Source organism: Numenius arquata, chromosome Z (assembly GCF_964106895.1).
Source record: "Numenius arquata chromosome Z, bNumArq3.hap1.1, whole genome shotgun sequence".
In the NCBI taxonomy this organism is placed as follows: Eukaryota; Metazoa; Chordata; class Aves; order Charadriiformes; family Scolopacidae; genus Numenius; species Numenius arquata.
This window is the reverse complement of record NC_133616.1, coordinates 65632289-65653320: the sequence shown is the minus strand read 5'-3', so window position 1 is coordinate 65653320 and position 21032 is coordinate 65632289. Positions and strand designations below refer to the sequence as shown.

General features: G+C 44.8%; 1 protein-coding gene across 1 annotated transcript; it reads left to right on the top strand.

The window, feature by feature from the left end:
• Positions 1 to 3432: 3432 nt before the first annotated feature.
• On the top strand, positions 3433 to 19969 carry TRIM36 (tripartite motif containing 36). The gene is made up of 10 exons (XM_074166052.1): positions 3433 to 3459; positions 4443 to 4681; positions 11571 to 11892; positions 13428 to 13574; positions 14593 to 14688; positions 15632 to 15885; positions 16539 to 16666; positions 17206 to 17496; positions 17801 to 18098; positions 19615 to 19969. Exons 1-10 carry the CDS (start codon positions 3433 to 3435, stop codon positions 19967 to 19969), a joined length of 2157 nt encoding a protein of 718 aa, XP_074022153.1.
• The last annotated feature ends 1063 nt before the right edge of the window (positions 19970 to 21032 follow it).

Genomic DNA, 21032 nt, shown 5'->3' with positions numbered 1-21032 from the left:
CAGGCACCAATACAGGTTAGGCGTGGACCTGCTGGAGCCAAGCTCCGAAGAGAAAGATCTGGGAGTCCTGGTAGACAGCAAAATGACAATGAGCAAGCAATGTGCTCTTGTGGCCAGGAAGGCCAACGGAATCCTGGGCTGCATAGGGAAGAGTGTGGCTAGTAGGTCGAGGGAAGTCATTCTCCCCCTCTACTCTGCACTGGTGAGGCCACAACTGGAGTATTGCATCCAGTTCTGGGCTCCCCAATTCAAGAGGGATAGGGAACTACTGGAAAGAGTCCAGCGAAGGGCAACAAAGATGATTAAGGGATTGGAGCATCTCCCTTATGAAGAAAGGCTAAGAGAGCTGGGACTCTTTAGTCTGGAGAAGAGAAGGCTGAGGGGAGACCTTATCGATGCTTATAAGGATCTCAAGGGTGGGTTGAAGGAGGAGGGAGCCAGACTCTTTTCAGTGGTTCCCAGTGACAGGACGAGGGGCAACAGGCACAAGTTGGAACATAGGAGGTTCCACTCGAATATGAGAAAGAATTTCTTCACGGTGAGGGTGACAGAGCCCTGGAACAGGCTGCCCAGGGAGGTTGTGGAGTCCCCTTCTTTGGAGATTTTCAAGACCCGCCTGGATGCAGTCCTGAGTAGCATTCTCTAAGCAATCCTGCTTCAGCAGGGGAGTTGGACTAGATGATCTATATGGTCCCTTCCAACTCTAAAAAAAAAATTCAGTGAAATTCAGTGAAATTCAGACTGCTGCGTACCACTGATTAAATCAACAAGCACATCTAGCCTGAGGTAGGAGGGAAAATCGGGTGACAAATCCCCTCCTGCCCCCCCTCCAGTGTCTGTCTTGTGCTGCTGTCTTGGGAACGCAAAGCATCCCAGTAACAGACCCTGCCTGCTGAGGGGGCAGGAGAAAGTCATGAAGGATGTGCTGGACTACCTTGGCACTTTCCAGGTATGACCTGATGCAGGAGGAGTCCCTCGTTAGCAGAACGGGTGTCCAATCCATGCGCACATGTGGCTAGAAACAAAGCAGCAGGGTAGGTCTGACTTCCATGGCCACGTTGGTGTTACTAACCCCTTCTGCAGAGGCTAACAACAGGAGACTCTCCTGACAGCGGTTTGTGCTGCTCTTACCTTTCCAATGTATCAGTGATTCCTGCTTTTGGGGAGGGGTTTCCTCCCAGTACCTTAAAGCTAATGCGGATTTTGGCATTGCAAATACAGTCGCCTTAGCCTGAGGATGGATCAAAAGGCTAGTAAAAAAGCATGAGTGCAGAAGGGGGAGTTTTGACCTCTGGAGGCCTTGTGTCATCCATTAACACCTTTATGTGGTGGAGGAGGAGGTGGTAATTAAAATCCTGCTCTAAAGTACCCCGAAGCCAGAGCAAACAGGCACACAAACAAGATAATACCTTAATGATCTATTAAGGGAATGAACGAAGAGTCAGTCACAGGTCCTGGCTGTAATGGTAGTTGGCACTGTGGTGTGTCTGAAGGCTGTAGGAGGACAGGAGGAAGATGCGTGCTCCAGGTTTGTCCACATTAGGAATGCCCACCTCTGCTGGCACCTACACCTCTGGCATGAAGTGTGGAACGGTTTGCCTCACTGTGCCACCAAAGGCAAAATTTCTTCACGCTGCTTCAAAGGGAGCAGCAGAGCCAAAGGGGCTTTGTTCTGGTCCGCAGCTGATGATAGTTTATTTGGCCCCAAATCAACCACTACCGGTGTCAGCGATGGGTAGCGTGCTAACGCAGACAAGGGTTTATTAAGAGCTACCTCCTTTAAAGCCTGCCTGTAACATCAGGAAATTTGGGGGTAGTAGAGGTGGTTAAGGGGTAATACAGTTATTCAGATGCTTGCAAATCATTACTCAAAAGATAGCTGAAAGGCAGACGACTCATGTTCTTACCAACCCGTTCTCCCCTGCTGCTAGGTTAAGTGACATGTTTCAGTTCAAATATAGATAATGTGCATTACTGGCATTATCGGAAGCATTTCAAGCACGGTACTCTGTATTTTTATGAGGGTGGTTTCTAAAGTAAATGTGAAATAGCATCTTTACATATGTTCTCTAAAAAGGGTTTTGTAGTACTGGACATGCAAAAACATCGCATCTGCCTGCATGATTTCTAAGTGTAATTTTCCATTCAAATTTCAGGTCCAGGCCATAGAAGCCCAGAGGTAAATAATGACCAAAACCCAAATAAGACATTTCAAGCGTGCTTGTTTCATTGATTCATATGGAGGGTAATTCTGAGGGGAAAAAAAAGGAACTGTTTATCCTGATGTTAGTCTTTTAAATAGGCAAGTAGGTCAAATTTAGGGCTCGTCAAACTGACAGCATTTCATCATTCCTGTAGTCCAGGCTCCATCCGTTTTAATTAACTAACCCCTCTTCCGTTGTGGAATGTAAGGACACTGTATGCTTTCACTCCAAGTTTCCTAACGAGTGATTTTTCTCCCTTAGCCTCACGCTATATTAACTACAGGCAGTGTTGTGTATCCACCCTTGCCAAAACCTGAAGAAGGCGGAGACTTAAAAGTATTTTTTTTTGTTTGTTCTGGCTGGTGGTGAAAAGGGTTTTTTGCTGCCCCTTTTACGATGGAAACACGCTGCAAGGGGAGGGCAGGAGGTGGTGCGGACAAGCAGAACCACCTCCCCACCTCTTTTTCACCCTAGCTGCCCCGAAAGCCGCCCGGAGCCTGCCTGCTGCCCCCTTACAATGCCCCGTCCCGGCTCGCTTTCCCGTGCCCAGCGTACCGGGATGTTCTCCTCTCCAGGGACAGACACACACACCTGTGTGACACCTCTGTCACCGGGGGAGGTTATCAATGGGAGGGGGGGGGGTTGAGTGGGAAATACTGAATACCCCCCGCCGCTGGGCTGGGCGACCTTTCCGCTTGGGGAAAATAAATAAATAAATGAAAACCAAATTTGAAATAAATTTAAAAAGGCGCGCCGTTTTTCCCTGGGGACTGGGGCGGTGCGGGCTGCCGGGGGATGGGGCGGGGGGGAGGGTGAACGCCTCCGGGGGTGGGGGCGACGGCCCCGGGGGTGGGGGTACGGCTCCAGGGGAGGGAGGGTACGGCCCCGGGGTGGGAGGTACGGCTCCGGGGGGGGGGGGGGAGGTACGGCCCCGGGGGTGGGGGTACGGCCCCGGGGGAGGGGGGTACGGCCAGACGGCCCCGCCCCGGGGGCGGTGGCTGGGCGGTGGCTGTCCCCTGCCGGCCCCGCCCCGCCGCGCCGGTGCCCGCGGCCGCGCCCGCTCGCCATTGTGCGCTGGGCGCTGACGTTGGCCCCGCCCGGCGGACGGCAGCCCCCCTCCCTCCTCCCCGATCGCCAGACGCACACCCCCGCCCCCCTCCCGAAGGCCGGCGGGCAGCCTCCGGCCCGGCCCCCGCCGGACGGCGGCCGCTGCGGCGGAGGAGCGGGGATGGAGGGCGATCAGACGGAGAGCTCGGTGAGCGCGGGGGGAGGCGGGGTCGCCCGGTGCTGCGGGGGGTAGCCGTGGGTTGGGGGGGTGTTGGTGTCGTCTCTCCCGCCTCCCCGTCCCGGTGTACCCCGGCAGCCTCCTCCCTGCCCGGCTGGCAGCGGGGGCGGGCAGGGCTCGCACGGAGACCTTCAGGCGCTGGGGAAGCCCTCCCGGAGGCACATGGTGAAAATCGGTCTGATCCCGCGGTTCGCAGGGACCCGGGAGGGGACGAGCCAGGCGCCGGGCCAGCCCGGTGTGCCTGCTCTCGCCACTTGATGCTTCTTCCCTGGCTGGGGTTTGGCTGGCCCTGGGCTCCCCCGGCAGGTACCCCGGCCCCGGAGCGCAGCGTGCCAGATGGCTGCGGGGTCATTAAATTACTGAAAAGCTGCAGGGATCTAGGGGCTGCGTGCTCTTTGTGCGGGAAATTAATAAATAAATAAACAATGTCCCCGGCTCGAACTATTAGCCCCATGGAGGCAAGGCAGTTTCAATCCTTAAACGTGAATTACAAGGCAGGAGAGCCTGTTGTCTAGCCAGCCTGACACTTAATGTTCCCCCCCCCGCCCCCTTCTTGAAAAGCGAACGAGTTGAGTTGAACGTGTGGATTCCTATTGTTAAGAAGTATGGTTGCTTTCGTTTCACTCGGTCCTTGAGTGGAATTAACAGTACTCCCCTCCTCTCCTTTCCTCCCCTGCAATGCAGACATGACCTAAAGATGAACTGAGTTTGCCTCGTGGCAGCGCTCTTTTCAGTTCAAACGAACGTTGTCGGTGCTTTCATAAATGTTAATTGAGATTTGTTTGCGGTGTTAGCCAGAGGAGCGCCTCAAACCAGCTCTAAAAGTGTGTGCAACGATTATTCTGCGGAGATGGGGTTTGGTGACATAGTGACATACAGCTGTGCGGCGAAGTCTTGCCGGCTCACGTTTTCTGAGCTTAACACTTGTTTTTTTCCCTCTTTTTGTCATGAAGGTTGCCATTAAGGGTATTGAAAGAGAGCTCATCTGCCCAGCATGCAAAGAATTATTTACCCATCCGCTGATCCTTCCTTGCCAGCACAATGTCTGTCACAAATGTGTAAAAGAAATACTCTTTGCCTATGAAGACTCTTTTGCTGATGGGGGCTCTGAATCCTCTAATCAGAGTAGCCCTCGAATTAGAATCTCTTCTCCTAGCACGGACAGAATTGACAGGGTTAGTAGATCAGGTACGTATTAGAATTTTTGTTTTCCTAATTTTATGTATTAGACTGACTTGAGCTGAATGGTGTCTGCATTGGTAAAATGTCTTCCCAGTGCTCCTGACACGGTCAAAGAGATGACTTAAGGATAGTGCAACTCTTGTTCATTCTGTGGCAAGAACAATGGGAATATTTTTAAGGACAATGTACTTTATTTCATATATAATAGACTTGTCTTTGTGGCATCCTGTAAATCTTTGTGACCATTGTGTTTTTTTATGTCTGTATTTCAGTTGCATCAAGAGCCAATGGCTTCATGTTCAATAGTGTTGAGATGTAATTTTCAGCAATTTTAATGTCTGTTAGCAGCACTGTTGAGGTGGTTCTCTCAGGTTTTGGCCAGCCTAAATTCAGTAGTTCCAATTTCCTTCTGAGCCTTTGCAGACTTTGCAAATGATGGTTTTGTCCTATCCGTGTCATTATGCTTACAATAAATCGTTTTCCATAGATGATGCTCGTTGCACAGTTGCAGAACTGGAGGACGGATGACCGTAAGAAGACTGCCCTGACAGTCTCTTTCGGTGTGGTCTGCTGGAGGCTGCAGGGAGCACTCAGCTGTAGGACTCCTCATGCTCTTTGTGGTGCCAGAGTAGAAAGATTCTTACAGCCGTCAGTGTAGTCCATGGATGAGCTGACCTGCTTTTACACAGACACATCGAAAGTACTTTGTGCATGTTACACTTCTTGAAAGGAACCTCTGGGCTTTTAGTCTTCCTTCTGACATAATTACCCACTTTAAAACCACAGTCCGCAGTGCTCTGGCAGAGTCACCCACAAGACAAACCCTGAAGCTGTACCTTGCATTTCCTATGTTACTTACTGTTTGGTTCGCAGCACTGCTGTAGTTGCTGGCTCCCCTTCTCGAAAGGTTTAGCTGGACTGCTTTGTTCCACCCCTCACGACAGGGCAAGGAAATTCTACTGCTCCTGCCCCCCCCCCCCCCCCCCAACCCTGAGATAACACCCAGGCAAGTTGCTGCAGGGGTTGTAATCTTTGAATCCACGGTAGTCTGCCACCATCCCGGCAAACTGATGGGAGGTTACGTGTGTTATCTCCTCATGTGACATGCTAGCAGAGGGAGATGGATGCTTTCCTAAAGACTTCATAACAGTTTGATGAGTAGCAAGATAGTGTGGAGGCTTGGAAATAATGGACTTCCCTCTCTTCGTGCCCCCCCCCCCCCCAAAAAAAAAAAGCATTGGGCAGATGCACATCACAGGAAAATTATCCTCTCAGACGGGTCAGATTTGCAAAAATGAAAAGCATATGGAAATGGGAACTTTAAAGAATTCGTTTGGATATTCAGGTTATACTGTCTTTGCTTCTGATGTTGCAGGCGTAGCAGCTCCCTTGCTGTGTGGGGCGTGAGATTTGCTCTCAGGCGTTTGGTACCGGTAGTGTTCAACCAGCTTGCAGCTTGTATTCGTACCACTCTCCTCTTGCACTTGAAGTGCCCACCCTGTGCGTTGCCTCGCCTAATTCGTGTTGTGATCCTTAGGGGAATTTGTAATAAAACAGCCCCACGAGAGAGGAAACGCATAAGAAAACATCCAAAGTGGGGCCTCACATGTGTAACAAAAAGCCATTAGAATTTCTGGTAGCCTTGTGCAGGGCATGTCACTGTTAAAACTTTGCTATATTTCAAAATGTGGATGACACCTTCCTCCCTCTGTGGGTTTTTTTTTCTTTTTTTTTTCACTTAAGGAATCTCTGCTATCTTCATGAGGAGTATCATCTATTTAAAATGATTTTGGCATTTAAATTCTTGAGATGCCAGAAGGAACTGGTCCACATTCTGTGTTTGTTGTGCACATACAGCTTGCGTTTACAAATGCAATTTATGTAAAAAAGAGAGAACTCTTATTTTTTCAGTTGAAACGGAGCATGTGTGCTTCTTAAAATCTAATGTGTTGGTTTAAAAAAAAACATTAAAAAATATGTTGAATATATAAAAGGATAAAAAAAGATATTTGTTATTGCTAATCAGTTTTCTGTAATGTTAGTGTAATTGCAATGTTGGTGTAATTAGAGTAAAGGATGTAATGTGGTTATGTTGACAATTGTGCAGCACTGATGGATGTTGCAGAAACTGAACGTTTGAATTATCTCTCCCTGCCCCATTCCCTCCTCCCCCCCCCCCAATCTCTTCTTTCTCCTTTTTTTCTGTTCTGCTTAAATACTATAGTTGTTTCATGTGCTAGGAAATTAAACATTCTTGCCTTTCAGCCTTGCAGTAGTTTAACAGCCACAGGAGACAAAACAGTTGATGCTTTTCATATGGACCATTGTAAACCAATGGTGTATCATCTCATTTTTTTGATTTCTAAACAGCTTTCTATTCATTGTTCACAGCCTCACAGAGGAGGTCTTTTGGGTGGAGAGGTAGAAATGCTTCACTTCTTGTATTGGCTAGAGATAGTCTAGCATTTAGATCTCGAGTTAAATATTGTTGGTTAGCATATAGCTTTTTGTCAGTGGTCAAGTCCACAAAATGGCTTTTGCAGTGAGCAAAGGTACAGCAAAGGAATTCTATAAGGAAAGCTTTTCATTCTGTTTAACACTGACTTAAAGGTCAACTGGACTGGAATTCAGATTGGGTTATTACTCTTTTTCTTGTGTGTATGGATGACTGACCATATATTGATGGGTGCAAAAATGCACGTTCTCTCTTCCCTTTGAAGCAAAATCCCAACAGTCACACCCCACACCCCCCCCCCCCCCCGCTTTTTAATTTTCAAGAGTTTACACACTCAAGTTTCAGTAGAACTGCTGTCTACTTACCGGTAGTGAAGTGTAATTATTAGGTTGATCTTTGTAACATTGGGAGGTCGTGGTTGGCCATCGCTTTTAAATGGAAGGTAATACCCGTTCCTCATTGTATCTCAGCCCACTTAATTTGATAAAGCAGCAGATTGAAATTTGCACCATGTTAATCTTAGTAGATAGTTCTAGATCTGGCAACTGAGCACGGCACATGAATATATGAGGAAAACTAAATATTTTAAATTGATACGCTTGCAATGTTTGGCATGCTTAGTGACACGGTCAGGTTGGAGGATAGCCAGTGTCTCTTTAAGTACATCTAATTTCAAAACTGAGCTAGTCGGAGCATCTCAGCCACCGCATGTGGCTTGTTGATATAAATACTTTTTTTGATGTGATGCTCTGTCAAAAAAAGGGAGAAAAAACCAACCCCAAAGCTCCATGTTGCCGTAATATTGGCAGACATGTGAGCAATCCATAGAAATATTGTGTCCTTCAAGATAGACGTGTACCCAGCTGAATACAAATCTGAATTTCACACTTGGTGGAGGACAAAGCAGCCACATCGGAAGGGGAAGTTTAAATTGCCTCAGCTGAGGACTGAAAGGGTCATAAAACAAAGATACCGTAGGACACCCTCAGAGTTCTTGGAAAGCTGTCCTTATCTGCTCTTTTTGCAGAAAGCACCCTTGATTTTGGGGAAGATTAAAGTATCTGAAAATGATATTTTGCAGCTACTGTTTTTTTTTTTCTTTTCTTTCTTCCTAAAAAAATCCATCCAAATGCATTAACCGAGTTTGGGGGGGTGGCAATATACATTTATATTTTAAAAAAACCCAACTTCTGTGAGAATCCAGTTGACTTTTAAAATCTTTATTTTTTTAAACTCTCACACATTTAACTTCCATGTCTTCCATAACCATAGAATTCTGGTGATACTGTTTGCTTGGAAAACACAATTTTATCTTGAAGATGTCTTATCCCTTTGCAAACAATCAGCTGCAGTTTGAGCTTTTCAACATTTTAAGTGCTGGTACTTCTCCTTGGGAAGAGGACCTTTAAACATTGTCTTTAAAAGACATACTTAAGATTGGTCTTTGACTTGAGTCTTTGCAATCTGTATCCTAATATTTGGGAGTTTGGAGTCTGAGAATAAGCAGATGTTGTGCTAATTTTTTAGTTACTGATTGAGTTATTCATTGCAAGTGAAACAGTCTGTTTACAAACCACAGTGGAAAATTAATTGTGATGATTCCTGATATTTCACAAAATACATACTTGTTTGTTGTAAACCTGATTGGCAAAGTGTGAAAGAGAATATAGGGAGGACCTAAGTTTCTGTGAGCCATACATCTAAAATTACTACAAAATCCATGGGGTTTGCTGCTCTGTTTTTTTGTGGATGGAGTTGTTTGTTTTTTTTTTTTTTAATATAAGCAGAATCCAGTTTTAGCAAACTGGACACAAGATAGGAAAGATAGTGCTCTAAGTAATTTATCACTGCATCAGTGCTTTCTTTTTAAAATACGAGTGTAGTCATCCTATAAGCAGAAAGCAGACTAATTCTTACTGCGTGTTAATATTTTAACACTCACTAGGCAAAAAGAGAGTATTTCCGTACTTTTTAAGTATTGAAGTGGCAGAGCACGCCCAGAAGCTTTGCAAGTAAACTTCCAGGGTTTAAAACGGGAAAAAATGCCCAACCCTAGGCTCTTGGAATGCTGTCAGTGAAAAGGGATGAGACATCTGAAGGTGGGCAGGAGTTCCTTGGTACTGGGTTGCTTTCCGTAAGCAGGGTGTCACCAGACTTCGCAAGAGCATGGCTGGTGGCCACGGTCTGGTTTCGGTCCACCACGGGCAGAATGAAAGGCCTCCATTGGGATGCAGCTGAGCTCACCTTTGAGTCAAACAAACACCCCGTCCACGTTTGAGCCGCTTGGGCCAGACTTCAAAAGCATGCTACTGGATACCAATTTCGGATTGTATTTTTAAACTTGACCACTGCATCATGTTTTTGTTTGTTTTGTTTTTATCTTGTTACCTTGCTTTGTCATTGCTTGCTCTCTGGTATAGCACACTGTTTCTAGGCAGTCCCTGTACCTATGATGCTGTATCATTATTTTCTTAGTTTTAGCAAATGTTAAGTACTCCAGATCTCTTTCTGTAGCTGTTGTCTGCATGGCACTGCATGCAAAATCATCTTTTTGTGGAGGCCATTGTAGAAGTCTGTGTAGCAGGTCCCTCTGTGTGCAGTGCTGGCTCAGAGCATACGCTGCAAGTGCAGTTTGCCTTTCACTGCTGTTGCTGTGCGTTGCATGAGTGTGTTGATGTGTGTGCCAAGTTACAGGTACTGCAGGACATGTAGTTTGGGTAGTTAATTCAATTAAAGTAAGTACTGAAAAAAAAATAAAAATAAAAATCTCTGCTTCCCTTAGCTAGAGAGTTGTATGCTGGTGACACAAGGCGCTTGTGTCACCCATACCATTCTGCAAATGCAGTCCAGTTGTTCTGCCCAGAACCTACAGAGAGGCACGAGACCAGCTGAGTTTGAGACTCCCAGCATACACACACTTATTCATGCTCTGATTGTAGCTTCTTAGCTGATAGTCATGCATAGCTATCGTGGGGCACATTTCAAAGATTTTTAAAGGACGTAGCTCCTTATGGGTTGGTTTGTTTGCCATTTTTTTTAATGAGACTGTAAAGGCCATGGTAGGAAGGGAGGTTTTGGATTATTGGATGAAGCAGCTGCAGGAGAGCAGCACCTTTCGGGTAGCATCAAAGGACACTTCAGAAAGAAATGAAGCATCAGCATTTCTGATTGGAAGATACTGACTAAATAAATAGATGAGAAAAAATTTCCCTTTCTGAAGAAGAACCAGTTTCAGCACAAAGAATTCAGTTTTTAAGTCAGAACTCCATTTCCAAATTTGTTAGTTGTACCAACATGCAATCCCCTCAAAGGGATTTTAAAACCACTCTCCAACTACAGAGGATGGTTTTTTGTTTCTTTATAAAGGGAAGCTGATAGAATGCATGTTAAGCCTAAACACTGTCTTAGCCTTCTTTAGAAATACATAAAGGACTCTTTTTGACAGTTCTGCCCTGTGTGTTCGTGAGTGAAACATGGGGATGCAATCCCTGTTGGGTAGCCTCAAAGCATTACCCCCTAAATAGCTTTTGGGTCTGCGTGAGCCATGCCCTTGAACAGCCACCATAGGCTCGTGGCTTTACTTGTGCTTTTGGTCACTTTATTTTGTTGGAGGAGGGGAAATTTGTGCGTGGCTCTTGGGTAGGAGTGCAGCTTCTCTGCTGTCCACTTTTGAAATGAAAAGCAATAGAAGTACCTCATGTAATCGTGCAGATGTGTGGTTCCCTGCTTCAGGGTAGAGGAATCTCCCGGGTATAACCATCTCAGCGTCCCCTTTGGTTGTGCAGGGCTTCCTTAGCAGCCCCTTTTTATCAAGGCCATTCATCAAGGGCCAAGTCAGCCTCTGCATATTTTGACTAAGTGATTTGGCTGTGATTTCGCACTGGTGATACCTAGTTCTCTTGTCTTCCTCTATTTTTTTATGATGCCTCTTGGGATGAGCCAGATGAGTTTGACTCAGCCAAAGCAGACTTCAGGGAGCTCGAAGTTGCCTATATTTGTCTGGGAAAAACTAGTCTCACTCTGGGAATAAGCATCATTTGCTTCAATATGTTAGGAAGCTGTTGCTCTCTACACGAGTAGCCAGTTAACCTAAATCCAACTGGTTTCTGGGAGGTTTTGTGTTTAGTGTATTGAAAGGCTGCAGCCTGAGTGCAGGCTCTCTTCATATATGAAGAATATGGGATTGGGACAGCTAAATTCATCTTAACATAGAATTAAGTTTAGAGTAGGAGTTTGTAATGTCCCCTGGACTCAGACATTAACACTGCCTTGTCATGGCAAATGTATTCTCTTTGGCTTGGCAGACTGCACATGAGTTGGTATTGTACTGGTTGGATGATGTAGTTTGGAATTGTTTCATAAATTCCCGTGCTTCTCCCTTTAAAATCTAAACTTCTTCTGTTTATGCTCCTCCTAAATCAGGATCTGCTGTCTACTCAGGCAGAAAGCGCAATTCACTGACTCCTAGATCGAGTCTGTTTCCTTGTCCGGGTTGCCAGCGGGATATTGATCTCGGAGAGCGTGGCATCAATGGCCTATTTCGCAACTTCACTTTGGAAACCATTGTGGAAAGATACAGACAGGCAGCCAGGGCAGCCATTGCTATTATGTGCAACTTCTGCAAACCTCCACCTCAGGAGTCCACAAAGAGCTGCATGGACTGCAACGCCAGCTATTGCAATGAATGCTTCAAAATACACCATCCCTGGGGGACAGTGAAAGCCCAGCATGAATATGGAGGACCAACCACCAACTTCAGACCCAAGGCAAGTATACCTTATCATATAGAATCTGGGTTGCAGCATTCGCATATAGCTTCAGACATATCTGTGCAATGGTGGTTGCTTTTTAGGACCATCGCAGCTTTACTGACTATTGCTGTTACTCATTAAGTGAACCGTAAGATGTTGTTTTTGATGCTGAAGCGAACTTCCCAACAACAGTAAATGGATCTTTACTGTGCTCTTAAAGAGACTTTTCTGGAGGACATTTTGGGCTTCATATAAAGAAAGAAAAGTGCATTTTTGCATTGCACTGCATTGTTAAGACCTGAACCGAATGCATGGAGTATTTGCTGATCTCCTAAACAATGTTCCCAGTCATCGCTTTAATTTACAGCCAGACTGGAGCTCACTTTGTAACGTGTGTGGTGGGGATGGGAGAAGCACATACTGGGCTGATTGTTCTTGAATTTTGAGAGAACTATACAAGGTGATCTGCTGACGTCTTCTGTCGCTAGCTTGCATGCTGTAATTCTTGCTTATATGAGCTGAATGAAAATATGTGGTTTCTGTTAGGTGTGACTGTGCACTGCTGTGGAAAAATTACTTCCACAGACTAACAGCATGACTGTGGTTTTTGGAGATGTCTGCCTGCACAGCTAGTTTTCCTGAAAGTTTCCCTTGTCCTTGGGCTTTTCACCATAGCTGAAGATAATATTTGGGGCTTGAGAGCTGGTTTCGGAGATGGTCCGCAATTTTAGCTTAGAGTGCCCATATCTATGCTACTTTATGCGCCTTTTAGATGCTTTTATCTGTTGCTTAATCTCAGAGTTGAGCAGCACTTTTTTTCCCCTCTTTGAGCAGTTATTCCAACGTGCTCAGTTTTTGGAAGACGAGTTCTGGCGAACACCAGCTTTTTCACAATGCTGCTTAAGCTGATGCTGGAATTAGCACTCGGCATGAACAACTTGTAATTGGAGTCAGACAGAAAAAAACTGACACTGGAGCCTTTTGTCTTTAAAATGATTGTGACTGGTGGTGGTGGCTGCATTTCATTTCTTGCTCCAAGAGCAATGGCTGTGTGGTTGATCACAGTCTGGCTTATACTTAAACCATTGCAGTATTATGTCAACTCTCTCTTTAAGGAACAGTTCATAGCTGTTTTGAGAGATGCTGGTGTGGATACAGTTAAATTGGACAGGGTGGGTTTTGCATTAGATTTGCATATAGAGGGTGCATATTGCATTTACAGCTCTGAACAGGAGTGTAGGGAGCTTGAGGCACGCAAACAACTTGAGGGATTAGCAAAATGGTTGATTGCAGTATGGAGGCTGCGTGATGTGTACATAGGCATTGCTACAGGTTTACTCACTGCAAACCTGGTGAAGCTGTGTTTTCATCTGCTGGCTTTCACTGGCACGAACAAATACAGAAGGTGGAAGAAAAACTGAAAATACAAAAATACACTGATGAATCAGGTGCTGCTGTGGGATAATTGAGTATTTTGATGGTTTATTGAGCACGTCAGTTTTTGGAAGTATACCTGCATATTCTCTGCTCTCTTTTTTTTTTTTCCCCAGATTTTGATGTGTCCAGAGCATGAAATGGAGAGGGTAAACATGTACTGTGAAATCTGCAGAAGGCCTGTTTGTCATCTGTGTAAACTGGGTGGATGTCACGCAAACCACAGAGTAACAACCATGAGCACTGCCTACAAAACCCTTAAGGTAAAAGTAAATATTGTTGGGCCTGGCCTCAGGAAGGGGAAGAGTGCTGAGCTTCTGGGGTAAGGGCAAACTCCCTCTGGCAGGCAGCCAGGATGTGTGTTCAGAGGACACTGAGCTAGTCATGAGGCATGCTGTTGCGCAACATCTGTTAATATATATATTAGTGTGGCATAGCGCACCTCTGAGAAGCTAAGCTATATTTTCTATGAGCTTATTCTAGCCATCTTTACAGCAGTACTGACCAATGCAGAAGGTTTAAGCAGTTAATAGTTTACAGTCTGGCTTTTTTTGAGATGAGCATCCTCACGGTCTGGGGTTAGCTATACTTTACGAGCACTCCCAAAGAATCTGCGTCTGAACTGTCTGTTGGGACCTTGCATGTTCCTGAAGTTGTGTAGCTGTTAGTTCCCCAAGCACAGTGCAACAGGGAAGACTTGCAAACGTTGCTTTGTTGTTGAAGAATGATTGCGGCTGCCTCCTCTTCTTCCTTTTCTTCCTCTCTTGACCAGCCCAGCCTACCTTGTGCTCTTTGCCTTCTCGCCTGTTTGCAAGGCTCTTCCTGTGCAGCTGTTAACTCTTGCAACTGAGGAAGTGCAGGGATACTCATAAGTTCGTGTTTCAAACCTCTCGTTTTTCTGGCGAATCTTACTACAAATGGGTTAATAACTTAACAGGGCTTTTCCGTAAGTTTTAGTAACGTCTCGCAGCCTCGTGTTGCTAGCCCAAGAGAGAAGGCGACTGCTGTGGCAGGGAAAGAGTGAGCCGGCTGAGGCTGTTACCTCTTCTCCTCAGAGGCTGTGCCCCAGTACTGCTCACAGCAGTGGCCTGATGTCCCTGACCAGTCACCGCAGGTCACCGAGCAATCCTCCGTGAGGTTGCTGCTCGTAACTGGTGGCAAGCTCTTGTCCCTGTAGTGCTAGCTTGTCCCCACTGTAGCTGGATGTCCTGCCTGTGCTGGTTGTCGGTTTGGGTGGGATGCCCGTCTTCTGCCTGTCAGCTTGCTGCTTTGTTTTAACAGGAGAAGCTTTCGAAAGACATCGACTACCTCATCAGTAAGGAGAGCCAGGTGAAAGCTCACATCACACAGCTGGACCTGCTGCTGAAGGAAACAGAGGTACGAGTGGCTTGTGGGTTGTCTGGGGATGGCCCTCGCAGGGACGCAGCAGGGACTCGAACTGTTTTCAGTGAAGTGTTTCAGATCCTTTGGGTTTTTCTCAGTTAGCCAGCAACACCATTTCTGAACAGTTTGTGTTAGTCCTGAATCACACATGGAAAGACCTAATCCCGTCAGTGTGGGAAATTTGGGCAACATACAGGGGGAAGTTAAGTTTTGGCTGCTGCTGTGAATTTAGTTGACATAAAGCTTATTTGATATCTTAACCAAAGAGAGGGGAGTAAGTCTTACAGTTCTTGTGTATTAACAGAGCTGCACAATTTGCGTTGTCTGCTTACCTTGAGGATGTTGCAGTAATGTCAGAATTAAGGGCAAAAATCTCCCTGCAGAAGAGTCAGAGCTGGGACCTCACATACAAGCTGAAAAACACGATGGCAGAAATTGCAGGAGCTCCTGATACAGGCTTGTGTCTCTCGATACAGATGGTCTCCATGCTTTGTGGTTTCTTTTACCCAGGGCACTAGTCAGAGGTGGCACTACAGTTCTGAGGGCATATGTGAGAAGCTGGGCTAGACCCCCAGTTCAGGGTGATTGGGGAAGGTGGAAAAGCATGTAGCTCTTGGGCATGAAGATTTCAGAGACCGACCTGCTTTTACAGTGCTTTCCCGTGAGCTGTTCAGACAAACGCTGTGCATAACTCAAGACATAATCAGAGGAACACTGTCCTGCACTTTGTTCTCTGTGTTAAGACAGTAAATGCTTACTAGCTTGGGTGCGGTGCTGATCGCATTTTCAGTGCTGAAGAGTGTAGCAAAGCTCATTAGTCTTGTCTGTCAAATGGATGACTAGATTGCTCTGGTATCTTGGAACAACCCGAAGTATGTTTCTGTACACAGCCACAGTGCTGTGGAATCTGTCTAAAATGCCATTTGTTCCTTCCTAGTGTAACAGTGAAAGAGCTAAAGAAGCAGCATCTCAGAGTTTTGAGAAATTATCTCATGTTCTGGAGGAGAAGAAATCTGCAGCTCTTAGGGCAATTGAAGCTTCTAAGAATTTAAGGCTGGAAAAATTGCAAACACAAGCCGAAGAATATCAAGGGCTCCTGGAAAATAGTGGTCTTGTGGGATATGCTCAAGAAGTGCTTAAAGAAACTGACCCATCTTGTTTTGTTCAAACAGCAAAACAACTTCATGTCAGGTATCTTAACTGTCCTTTGTTTGAGGTACAGGTACTGTTCCAGGATGTCTGGTCAGTCATATTCTTTTGACAGCTGCTAGCAAAGTGCTGAATGCAGTACCTTGTATTGCAGAGGCTCAGAGACAGTCCCAGTAGCAGTCAGTGTAAATTACTGTATTAAGAGTGTGCACTAAGAAACAGCACACAGGAGGGCCTCTGTCCTGTGACAGCCCTGTCCTGCCTTGTTCAGTAGGACTGCAGCAGAGGGGTAGCCCATTCAGCTCACTGACACATTCCTTTGCTCAGAGATTGTATCGAGTATTTGCAAGTTAATCTAACAGGTCTCTTTTGGCTTTAAACTCTTTGATCTTAATAGGTGTTTTCCATTAGTGCTTCCCACCTATTTTGTTCTTTGAACATAATGCCCCGAATTGTTAAAATGTTCTGCCAACTGAACGATTACCTGTTCGTTATCTTTACAGTGATGTACAAAAGGCCTTTAAGTTTTGCATTTGAATTCTGTCTAGAGAGACAGAAATGTCTGGGGGACATCAGTAAGTAGATGAAAACAGAACTTTTTTTTTTAAAGCAATACCTAGCATTTTTACTTCAGGGAATGCACACGTGAATACCCTTTTCTCTCTTCTGCCATCCCTCTGCTTCTGTGTTTTCAGAATCCAAAAAGCTACTGAATCACTGAAGAGCTTCAGGCCAGCAGCTGAAACTACTTTTGAAGACTTTGTGGTGGACATAGCCAAGCAAGAAGAGATCCTTGGTGACTTGTCCTTCTATTCCAATGGTAAATTGCGAGAACTTCAGGTCTTTCTTGAGTTATGACTATAAGGGCTTGTTGGGAAAGAGGCATAACTTATGCAGGGCTGCAGCTGCAGAACTGAGTCTTGTGACTTTCATTGTCCCTTCTACTTCTGTGACCCACAACGCATTACGTGGCAGCAGTGCTAGCTTCAGCTTTGGTAAAGAAGTGAAGATTCTGTTGCATTCAGTATCACTTTACATTGGCTCACAAAATATTGTAGTTAAGTAATACTAGGTCTTTCTAGAAGCATTTTGTTGCATGACAGAAAAGAGTAGGGTTTTATATGTTTTTTTAGCTGCCAGCAAATATAAATAATACAACTTTCAAAGTAAAAACCAAAAATAAGGGACTGATTTTAAGTGCATGAACAGAGCCATACTCATCTGCAGTCTTTGACTGAGTCAGATATGCCCCCCCCCCCAGTGCTATAGCCACTCAACAAAGGACTTGTATGGTTAATTCTAGAACAACATGTATCTAAATTTGAGGTTTCTTTTTCTCCTGAATCTCTGGCATTCCACGTCTAGAAATACCAGAAATCAATGAAGAGCAGAGCAAAATTTACAACAAAGCTCTGATCAGTTGGGAATGCCCTGGGAAGGCAGATTCAGCTGATGTCTATGTTCTTGAGTATCAGAAGCTTAACAGAGAAGAGGAGAGTGTGATGCGGAAGGAGATCAAAGTTTGCAGCAAGAGCAAAATAATATCTGATCTTGATGATGACAGCAGCTATGCCTTCAGAGTTCGAGGATGTAAAGGGTCCGTCTGTAGCCCTTGGAGCCGAGAAGTTGTTTTGCGTACGCCTCCAGCTCCAGGTATTGTTTTTTCTTAACGTCCACAAGCTGCTGAATCTGTGTCTGTTGGTTTTAAGAGCTGTAGGTGGTTTCCAGTAGCTCCCAGACTTCTACTACGCTGTTACTGGTTGCATAAATGTTTAGAAGCACTGTTAACAAACAGGTTAAGTAGGTAGCATACTGTGACGCTGTTAGCTTGCGTGATGTTTCTGGTAGCCTTTAAAAATGAGAAATTCTAGTGCCAGTTGACTTAAAGTGTAGTTTATAAGCACAGAAGTCCAAATACTTAACTAAGACGAACTTTTTTGGGGATACTGTTTTTCAGTTTTCAGTTTTCTTTTTGATGACAAATGTGGGTACAACAGTGAACATCTCCTGCTGAACCCAGAAAGAACCTCTGTGGAAAGTATGGCTGGATTTCCTCTGCTGCTGGGATCTGAGCGCATGCAGGTCGGATGCTACACAACCCTGAATTACATCATTGGTGACACTGGGATAGCCAAAGGAAAGCACTTCTGGGCTTTTCGTGTGGAAGCCTATTCATACCTGGTGAAAGCGGGAGTTGTTTCTAGCAACAAGATACAGAAGTTGTTCCATAATACCCATGATGTGACCAGCCCAAGGTAAACTGCAGACTGTTGATTAATACGTATTTTATATAAGGAGATGGCTTTTTAAAAAAATAAATTAGGAGCAAGTCTGGTCTTGATGAGTACACAAGGTGAACCTAACCAGTGAAAAGTGGCTTGAAGGATATAGCATAGGCAGATTGTCCTGTTCATCCCCTACTATTAGTAGAAAGACGTTCTAATTATCCAGAGTCCTATTTTCTTTCTTTTTGGGAAAGAAATCAGGTTCCTGTAGGTACCAAGATACGTCAGTTAAAGCAAGAAGGTAAAAAAAAAAAATCAGTTGCAAGATTGAAGCAATGCTTAATTGCCAGTAGTAAGACTCTGGCTTAATTCCCTTAGCATACTAGGTTTGGCAGCCATTCAGAGGTACAATGTTCACTGTGCATATCTGTGTATCTTTGCTGTAGCTTGCATCCGGGTGGATTCCAAGTCACTGGCTTATCCCAGGCTATTCATTTGCATACGGTACTGGAGTGCTACTGAGTACAAGCCAAAGTACAGTGGACAAACCAGCAAAAAGATTTCCAGCTCTCAATTACAGTGGTAGTGAGCCTGGATGTGTCTAGGAACTGCAGGCTGGGAGGATATGTCCTAGGGGCTCTTAAGTTTTTCACAAATCTAACAAATGTATTGGCTTCCTCCTGTATAACATACTGAAAGTGCAAAAATGCCAGTGTCATGAGCTTCTGAAAGTCAGATGGAGCCTTTTTGAAAAGTGAGAAATTAGATCCTGATTTCCTGATTTCTTTATTATCCACACAAATATCTGGAAGACTTTAGCTGACACACATCCAACCTTCCCCCAAACACCTCAAAAAACACAAACCTAGCTAGGGATTGACTGCACAGAAGAATGTGTGATTCTCCAGTCTGTCTTGATTTGGGGATGGAAGTAGAGGGAAAAGCATGTAGACCGAACAAAGTTGGCTACAAACTTTCCCCAGTAACCAGCTGGGAAATGGGTTCAAGGAAGCCTCCAGACAGAGCACTTTAAAAAAAAAAAGAAAAAAGAAAAATATCCCCCAAAACAAACCCCAAAACTTAAGACACTCCTTTTTCTGTCATGAATGTTAAAGACCATGTAATACAGCAGCGTCATGGAAAACTCATAGGACAACAGTAATGTTAAATGTATTTACTGGTGTCCTGCTTAGTCATGATTAGTCATATTCGCTAAATTACTTCTCAGGTCAAGTCATTTACTATACCTGTAGGTTCATTAACGATTGCCTAACATGAGTACATTCAGGTATATCCACTCCTCAGTAAAGCTTCTGTGGTCTTGTCCTCCTTAGTGTTTAGCAGTTATTAATTGTTTGAAGTGGCCCAAGTGAGTGTCTCCACCTACCAAGTCCATCTTCGCTCCTGGCTTAGGTATATTTTTACCCCACAAGGTTTTGCGGGTGATTGTGGTGTTAGCTACCTTACGAAAGTGTTTTCTCCAGTTCATATCACTGATCCCACTTTGGAATTCGACAAAAGCAAATGGTTGTTTTTCCTATTCTAGATATGAGCAAGACAGTGGTCATGACAGTGGGAGTGAAGATGCCTTCTTTGACTCATCACAGCCTTTCACACTGGTCACTTTAGGCATGAAGAAGTTCTTTATCCCCACAACACCTGCTGCCCCCAAAGATCCAGCAAGCAGAATCCTTCCCTTGCCATCGTGCTTGGGCATCTGCCTTGACTGTGACAATGGCAAGCTGGGGTTTTACGATGCGGGCTGTATGAGATGCCTTTATGAGTGCGAGGTGGACTGCTCTGGCATAATGTACCCAGCATTTGCCTTAATGGGCGGCGCGGCAGTTCATCTTGAGGAAGCCATCACAGCAAAGTACGGCGAGTACCACGACGACATCTAGTGCGTGAATCCCTTCCCATTGCTGCTCTGAGATGGAAAATGAGAGCAGAAAAATTCTACCTTAGTTTTCAGTCCTGATTAGTTACATTCTGTTTGTGTGTTGCTCACAAGCCTCTGGGCCGTACTTTTTTATAAACAAATGGTGGAGACACTTCCCACACCAGTGGGAAATGTCCTTCCAGAAACTCTCCTGCCTTTCTTGTGGTCTGTGCAATGCTGTTCTCCACAGACTTTCTTCCCAGGGGGAAGCAGGGAAGAAGTTTGACTAGCAACCAAAATTACTCTTCAGGGGTAGAAATCTGCCTTTTATGTAACTTAAATCCTTACATCGTCAGTTTTGCATTTAATGAAGTCAAAGCTGGCAGCGTATGATCGCCATTCTCCTTTTAAGAAATCTGTCTGTCTGCCTCTGGGGGGTCAAATGCTTTCCAGTTAACCCCTGAGCATCAGGGGTTGGGCCTTTCAGCATGAAGTAACACTTGCAAAAATACAATAACAAGCAGGGAGAAATCAGAACTATGTCTGAACATTTATGTGGCTGTCCTGGTTTGAAGTAAAACAGAACCAAACTACAACAGTCGTATTTAGAAAGAGGACCGTAAACTAGAGTCTGATTGCATGTCATGTACCTTTAATGTGACTGTGAGCTAAAGCTAATTCTGACACCTGATATCATATAGTTGGTGGCATAATGGCAAGTTTCTTTACTCTTCCAGGCTTTTATTATAGGCTGTATAAAAATATATAAAGTGCAATTCTACCTTAAACATCAGACTTTAGAGTGCAAAATCAGAAGTGTTTGCATGCATGAGTAATAGTACCTGGTATTTAGGCAAAAGCAAATGAGTTATTGACATGAGTAATAATATGTGAACTCTGAAAAAAATCAGGTATTTCTTTTAATACTTATTTCTATAAGTTAATTTTTTGATGTAGTAGCAGCTTGTTTTTTTAGTAAGAATCTTAAAAATGCACTGATTGAGTTTTGAGACCCAATTTCTGCCTTAAAGGATGTGTCCCTCAAATTTCTGTTCCTCTCGTGTTAAAAACTGTATTGCATAGTA

Coding starts and splice junctions, on each gene's coding strand:
- TRIM36 (XM_074166052.1), top strand. CDS start 3,433: ATGGAGGGCGATCAGACGGAGAGCTCG. Junction 11,893..13,427: donor CCACCAACTTCAGACCCAAG/GCAAGTATACCT, acceptor TTTTTTCCCCAG/ATTTTGATGTGTCCAGAGCA. Junction 16,667..17,205: donor GTCCTTCTATTCCAATGGTA/AATTGCGAGAAC, acceptor GCATTCCACGTC/TAGAAATACCAGAAATCAAT.